At 49.8% G+C, this 7,953-nt stretch overlaps 2 protein-coding genes across 2 annotated transcripts; both read left to right on the plus strand.

Moving 5' to 3' along the window:
* Positions 1-2,183: 2,183 nt before the first annotated feature.
* On the plus strand, positions 2,184-4,225 carry CDV56_109029 (arrestin family protein; the record flags this gene model as incomplete). Its single annotated transcript, XM_026762648.1, has 5 exons — positions 2,184-2,245; positions 2,304-2,447; positions 2,518-2,836; positions 2,890-3,318; positions 3,371-4,225. The coding sequence occupies 5 exons, from the start codon at positions 2,184-2,186 to the stop codon at positions 4,223-4,225; spliced, it is 1,809 nt and encodes a 602-aa protein (XP_026616683.1).
* Positions 4,226-5,849: 1,624 nt separating this feature from the next.
* CDV56_109078 (PH domain protein) lies at positions 5,850-7,611 on the plus strand (the record flags this gene model as incomplete). The annotated part of the gene is made up of 4 exons (XM_026762697.1): positions 5,850-5,981; positions 6,052-6,177; positions 6,231-6,323; positions 6,379-7,611. The coding sequence occupies 4 exons, from the start codon at positions 5,850-5,852 to the stop codon at positions 7,609-7,611; spliced, it is 1,584 nt and encodes a 527-aa protein (XP_026616684.1).
* Positions 7,612-7,953: the final 342 nt, after the last annotated feature.

Raw genomic sequence — 7,953 nt, forward strand, 5'->3', positions numbered from 1 at the left:
ATTCCTGAAGAAAGCTTAATAGCTTATGATGCTTGATGGAAAGGATCATAGAAATGACATCATTGTCATTATTGTAGGGATACCTATCATGTTATTATTGACGAGGTGCTGGGATCTCGACACTGTGTCCCTCTATTTATGTATTGAATACTATTCGACGCCATCGATTTTTGATGCTGATATGAGAATTCAAAACCTCAGCAGAATAGCCTATCTACACATGTCATTTGGTTAGTCTATTAATTGACTCACAAGTTGGAAGATCCGTGGTGGAGTCTCACTCGGAAACTAATGCCAAATGTGTGATGTACGCATCTCGCTCCACTTTCTCTCATTTTGGGCTGGCTTGCGAAGCTCGTAGCTTGAGCTGTTGCTGTGGATTGCTACTTTCTCTAAATTTATGTTGGCTTGGTAGCCTCCCTGATCACCATAAGGTATCGGAGTATCTATGAGAGATGTCATGCCACCAAGATCGGCTCTGTAAAACCAACACCTGATGTCTGCAGAATGCGATAGGGCGCTAGACCTGCGAAAATGCCGATCTGAATCGCAGTGGAAGATCATTTACCCTACATTGGACAGGGGCAGCACATCGAAAAATGCAGATAAAACATCATATCATCAACATAGGGAATATGAGAGTTGAGATCATAGGTATAATCCAAACACTGCAGCTGAATTAAGGATATGCGGTGTAACCTGCAGTCTGTGGGTGTGATCTATGAAGCGGTAAGGTAGAGGGATCATGCCAGCACATGTTGCCATACAGAGAGACATATGAGCAATGGCAGTGATCATTCCTTGGATTACAGGTAGTAGTCGTACAAGATCTTGCGGTTATCATGCGCAAGGCCGATCCCGAGGTTATATCTCTCGACATTTGTCAGTACAATAGAGTCGGCTTAAGTGTTTTGTGATCACTTCGTATCCTGGTGAGGAGAAGGATAATCAGCAGAAGGAGATTCTAGAAAATCATCAGACACCAATCAACCACTGCATATGCCAACTATCAAGGTTCAGCTTGTGATTATTCCACCGGGTAACCGGACCACTGTAGTAGCCTAAGCCGCTTTAGATAAACCTGGCGATCCCTGGCGTTATTCATCACTATCATCAGGAAGGGCCATTGGCAATAATAAGAATAATAATTAATTGAAGTACTATTATCATTTTTAAAACAAAAATTGAGAATTAAAATGATAATCCTATTACTACTGCACAATCATCTAGGTATCTTCTTGATCATTCTGGGTTTGATGGAATAAATACAAACAGATTCCCATGGCTTCCTTTTCCTTACCTTCTCTGTTCTTTACTCATTTTAATTCCAGCAATTTTACCGAGCACCCAGGATCCTGATTCCCTGGTGAATTTGGTATGTTTCTGACGTAACATATCCCAGCTCACTGCTTTCCCTCAATCATCATCATCATCATCATCATCATCATCAACATCCATCAGAGCATCCTATCTACAGGTCTCTTCATTGTTTTTCTTCTGGTTCTATTGTTGTTATTGTCAGCTGATGCTGCATTTCTCTCTCCCTTTTGATCTGTCCGGATGGCATCCTCCTCCGTCATCTCTTTCCTTTTAGCCTCTATCTAACCACCTAGCGATCTCTGTCGCTTGAGGACTCATTCATTGACTATTCATCTCTTATCGCATCTAGGCCTCATTCCATTTCTCGGTCTCATCGATCAATAGCTCTACTGTTCGTCATCAGCTTAGTCAGACCAGCCGAGTTGAACTCTCGCATCATCTCCGGTTCCTCCACTATAGAAGGAAAAAGACCCGCTTCGCCACCCTTCCCGTCTCATTTTCCCAGTTCCCAAAAGAGAACTCCTAAAAGTTCCTCTATCGGCCAGACGGTGACGGAAACGGCTGTTCTCTGCCCCCACCACCACCAAGCAATAATCTTTAGGTGGGACCCGTTTGTCGCCCTGCAAATCTGGTCAGTGGGCAGTCGATCATTGGCAGATTCTATCTCTTGCGCCATATTTCGGTCTATCTCTGTGTCATTATTTTCCCCCCTCTATATTTTTCTTATCTCCCTTCTTTGGAATACCGTTGTCTTTTAGCTGCGAGTATTTCCTTCTACGCTGCATATCGCGCCCTAGCGATTTTACTACATTTCCGTCCGATCTTCTAGCAGCTGCATATTCGCAGCCGTTGGTAGCATCGTTATGGCTCTCAGCTTCTTCAGTGGAGGAGGTAGCGCGAGTCACGCAAAATACTTTGATATCCGGTAAGTCGTCGCAGGTCGCATGCCTCATGAGCACAGTTGAGCTAACTTTTTGCCATAGTCTGGATGAAGATTATATTTTATTTAGAGGAGGAGAGCAAGAGGCAGCCAGTGCGCAATTGAGTGGAAAGCTGCTCCTCTGCTTGTCGGAGCCGCTGTCCGCCAAGCACGTCAGGCTTAACCTCACTGGTATCTCTCGAGTATGGTAAGTCGCCAGTTCCTGTATTACTCTTACTTCATGCGACAAACAAACGGCTAACGAATGTGCTTTGCAGTTGGCACCTCCCATCGAGCTCGGCCAGCGGTGGCAGGAAATCATGGAGGGAAAAGGTGTTTTATGAAAAGTCCTGGACATTCAGAGACGCGGGCAAAGGCAAGACTGAGATTCTCGCTGCGGGCAACTATGAGTTTCCATTCCATGTGATACTCGAAGGCTCCATGCCAGAGAGTGTCGAGGGTCTCAGCGATACCTACGTGACCTACAGATTCAAGGCGGAAATCGGACGCAAGTACGCCAAGGATATTGTTGTCAGGAAACCACTGCGTATCATTCGTACGCTGGACTCCAGTGCTCTTGAACTTTCTCATGCTATGGTAGGCGGGCCGTGGTTTTGAACTCCCGACTACAACTGCTAATATTTGTGCAGTCCGTGGAGAACATTTGGCCAAACAAAATCGAGTATTCGATCAGCACTCCAACCAAAGCCGTTATTTTCGGGACCAGCATACGGGTGGACTTCAAACTGATTCCCCTCCTCAAAGGTCTCAAGATCGGACAGATTGTCTCCCAGCTAATCGAAAGTCATGACCTTACACTCAATCCCGAAGACCCCGACTCTGTCCGCAACACATACAAAAACACAAGGACGATCGTCAACGACGAACATGAGTTGGATGAGGAAAACGGTCTCGAGATCATTGACGAGGCAGCCGAGGGATACCAATTTTCTCGCTTCCTTGACCTACCGAAGACGTTGACCCGCTGTCTGCAAGATACCGACACACGAGGTATCAAAATCAGACACAAATTGAAGTTCCGTGTCCAATTACTGAATCCAGATGGTCACATTAGCGAGGTATTTACCCCGGTTCCCCGAAATTTGTATCCAGGAATGCTAACGTTCCCAGCTACGGGCTACCCTCCCTGTCTCCATTTACATCTCGCCTAACCTCGCAATCGACGACAACAACAACCTCGTCGACCAAACACCACAATCCGCTCAACGGGCAGTAAACGACCTCGCACAACAAGCACCTCCCTTGTACGGCGAGCATCAGTTCGATCAATTATATAGCGAGGTCGACCCAAGCGGCTACCGAACCCCGGGACCGGGCAGCGGACCGGGAACTCCATTTGGTACTCTTAGCCGGAATTTGTCTGCCGAGAATCTTGCATCGATGAATGCCTTGACCACCACCGATATCTCTGCTTCTGCCTTACATACCCGACTGTCCAACCTGCATGCCAGCAGGTTCAGCAACCCATCGCCGACCGATACTGACAGCCATACCGACTCCGAACAGCGTCGTCTGGGAGTCTCGGCCGACTACTTCGGTCCCTCTTCCGGTTCCAATTCGCACAGCCCCGCGAGTCCCGAACTTTCCCGCAGACCTTCCGACGAGGTCTATCACGACCACGACCACATTCCCTCTGGAATGGCCACACCGTTTCACCCACAGTTCGCTGAAGTCGAGACCCTCAGCCGCGTCCCAAGCTATTCGACGGCGGTCAGGTCTACTGTGGGTCCATGCGACAGTGAGCTGCCAGACTACCAGGCTGTTGTTGCCGAGGATACCGCCATGCCTACCCTCCAGTCCCCTCAACAAGCCCATATCCGGAGCGCCGGTCGTGGAGCCTCGACGCTGAACACCGGCATCGATGTACATCACTTCCGTTCCGGCCTCTTCAACTCTCGGACGTCAACTCACCACGACGATGACGATCGCAGACTGCGCCTTGTTCAAGCTCACGCGCGGGTTTGAACCAATAACGACAGCTCAATTTCTCCGTCTATCCACGACGATAATCTCCCATCACGACACATTAATAAATAAAGGCCAAAAAAAGAAAACACCTCACTCTAGGTGACTCATCATCTCTATCAGTCATGAGCATAATGTTGGCGCTGGACGTCGAAAAGCATGGCCTATCACATATTTTGATTCTACTTTATCGGAGGACAGGCGCCTTCATGAGTTCCCGTACATTTCGCATCATGTCACTTTTCTTTCTCATCATATATTTTAGATCCGGGCGGAGTTTTGTTTTTCGATTCCCGAGGCGTTGTTCGGTCAAAGGCATCATAGAAGGATTCGGGAGGACTGGAACTGGGGTTTTATTTCAGGAATGAAAATATCATGAAGGAGCTGATTGCACATAGTCAGCATGAATTATGCACAGCATTTATACTTGTGTACCTTATTATACCAGTTGAGCATTTGCAAATGCAAAAGGAGATTGACATAACACCATTTGACCAAGATTCTGATAAGAATTAGAAGCACTAGAAGGTCTCAAGCCACAGGCACTCTCCCAACTGCGCAACGAACATAGGGGCCGTACCTTGACCCAGACTCAAGCTCAAGCGTCCATGGCTGATTGATGACTGAGATCGACTGGAGAAACACAGCTGATTGGGTCAATGACTTAAGTGGCTCAAGTTCTTTTCCAGATCGGGTAGTCGTTGTGGCTGTGCCGATAAAGAATGCCTGAGCTTTACCGCTTTCAGGTTGTACCCCTAACATTGATGGAACAACCTGAACAGGGGATTGCTGTGCCACATGCGATGTGAGTGTTGGTATTACTTTTTCTGTCTACGGGAATGTCGAGGATCTCTCATTGCGGCTTGGGATGAAGTTGTGTGCGGATATGTGCGGATATGGGTGTTCTACTGTGTAAGTCGAGTATAACTGCGTTGTCTAGTAATAAGTAGGTAAGAAAAACAATTCAGATCAGGCGAATGGCACGGTTCCCAGATAGAAAAGCTTATCGACCCCATGTGGACGATTACTGCAGAAAGAAGTAAGACAGACTAAAACAAGGGTTTTGTCCGAGATCTCAAGTGTTCCCATGAATTGAGGTCGGCGAATCGCCAACTGAGGGGTTGCAAAACGCAAATCAAGCAGTGACCTCATCGCTCCCAATCCGACCATGTGAGCAAGGTCCCTTTTAAATGCTCGCTGTCCCATCTGCACTTCTTCCTTTCTACCAAGCAAACCCAGTACGTATCGCCTCTTTTACTTATACCCTCTGAGTGAGACTTCGATCTGCCTCCCTTCTGTACTCAGTAAGTGTTCATCTAGCCATCTGCTATTGACCGCTCCGACCCACCTCCTCCGCTTTTAATCATTGACCCCTCCAACTAACTATCTATAGTTATTCGCAGTAGACTACGGGGCAGTAGCACGTACGTACTACGGCGATAGCTTTGTCTAGTCCAAGCCAGCACTTCCGGCCCCTCCACAATCTCCCGCAATTGCCTGACTGACGATCGCCGCAATCTTTTTTTTTTCCTTCTTTCCTTTTTCCCTTGTATTGCGGGATCAGGTCAATCGGCTTCTGTTTGTTGCTTTCTACTTCAAATTTAGCGCTTTTTGTTCAGTCAGAATGTCGGCTACAAGCAGTCCCGTGGAGCAGAGACTCCCTCACCGTTCGTCGACGATGAGGAGCTCCATCGGTCCGGACCGTCGGGCGTCAGTGAGCGATGACGAGGCTGTCCCGGGTTCGGATAGCAATGAGGTGTGTTCATTGTCTGCTATATGCCGTGAGGACTATTGACGGGTAGTACTGACTACGGCGTGCTGGGTAGACTACGAACCTTCTCCTTGAGCGTCTCCGTGCTTGGAAACATATGTGTGGTTATTTGGAGGATTATGTGGAAGTCACAGCCAAAGTGCAGAAGTCGCAAGCGAAGGATTATGAGAAAGTTCTGAAGGTGTGGTCTTTCATTCATATGGTATCGAAAGGGTGCTGATACTGCCTGGATAGACTGTCAGCGATCCGCTTCGGGAGGGGCACCATTTCTCTCAGAGTGCGGGCGGAGTTTCGGGATGGTTTGAGAATATTCGGACCAATACTCAGGTATTGTTCTCTAACATTTGTCCCTGGCGTTCGCAACTACTGACGGATTGCATAGGGGATTGTGAATGGGTACCTTGACACGGAAAAGAACTTGAAAGGATCCGTGCTGCCGACCCTTGAGCGTCTCCACAAAGAGATCAAGAACAAGTCCAAGGAGCTGCAGAGCGGCGCGTCCAAGAGCGCCAAGGCCGTTGAAAAGGCGCGAGGCGTGACGCAGAAACATATCGAGCTCCTCGGTCAGCAGGTCGCATCGTTTGATTCGACTGCGGGGAACAAATTCGACCATGCCCACGACCCATACATCTTGCGCCGCGGGGTCAATCACCGCTTGAACAAGCAGGTCATCGAGGAGAACAACAACCGCCAGGACATCATCGCCGTGCAGAACAACTTTCAGCAGTTCGAGGCGCACGTTCTGCAAACCGTCCAGGCCGCCATCGAGCAGTTCAACGTGTTTGTGGGCGGCCAACTCGACCGGCAACGGAGCATGTACAGCGACATGCTGGGCGCTGCCCAGCGCATTCCTCCGGACTTTGAATGGGTTAATTTCATCACGCGCAACGCCAACGTGCTGGTGGACCCCGACTCACCGCCGAGATCGCTGTCCAACATCTCCTTCCCCAACCAGGATCACCGCGCCACCGTCCCACTCATCGAGGGCAGTCTGGAGCGCAAGTCGCGGGCCATGCTGAAAGGCTACAGTACGGGCTACTATGTTGTCACACCTGCTCGGTACCTGCATGAGTTCAAGGACAACGATGACTTCCGCCACGATCCTTCTCCCGAGCTGTCTCTGTACCTGCCCGACTGCGTGATTGGAGGCGTCGACGGTAACAAGTTCACTATCAAAGGCAAGGATGTTTCCGGCGGCAAGGTCGGCAACGCCTTCCACACCACCAGCGAGTTGAACTTCAAAGCACATACTCCGAGCGACGCGGAGAAATGGTGGAGCGTCATCCGGGACTCAGCCAAGGCTGCCCCGGCACACTCGCCCGTGTCGCAGCCCACTAGCCCTGTGGTAGCCGGGGGGGCTGCCGCTGCTGCCACCGAGAGTGGAGCTGCTGCTACAGGTGCTGCCGCAGGCGAGGCACAACAGCATCCTCCAGCCTACGCCGAAAAGGAAAGCTTTGCGCCAGCCGCTGCCGTCGAGGCGCCGACTCCTACCACCCCGGCCGCTGAGACTGGGCTCAACCGCTCAACAAGCTCCGGCACCGGCCACTACCACATGGGACCGGGTGGAACATCTGTTGCGCCTGATGCATCTGCTCCAAGTGCTGAGAAGTCATGAATCACGTCCGGCACTACCGAGCGTTCTGATCTATTTCGTATGTTCTGTTCCTCTTTTCGTATGCCGTATATCGGATAGTGTAATATCGATCATGTCTATAGGATGACCATGTACTTAATCAGTATACCTCGAAGAATGCCATACCAGGGCATCCAATGCGTTCACACATTCAAAATATCCACCACAGTAACCGGTGTATTTCGATCCGGTCATGCCCTCTCCCCATGACTTCCACCCTCTGCATCCTCCTCTCTCGGCGCGCCCGCCTCCCAAGCCAACACAACAATCGACCGCACCCCGCCCCCCCTGTCCTGCGGCACAACCGCCCAATCCCCCAACTCC

This window comes from Aspergillus thermomutatus (genome assembly GCF_002237265.1).
Source record: "Aspergillus thermomutatus strain HMR AF 39 chromosome Unknown NODE_37, whole genome shotgun sequence".
In the NCBI taxonomy this organism is placed as follows: Eukaryota; Fungi; Ascomycota; class Eurotiomycetes; order Eurotiales; family Aspergillaceae; genus Aspergillus; species Aspergillus thermomutatus.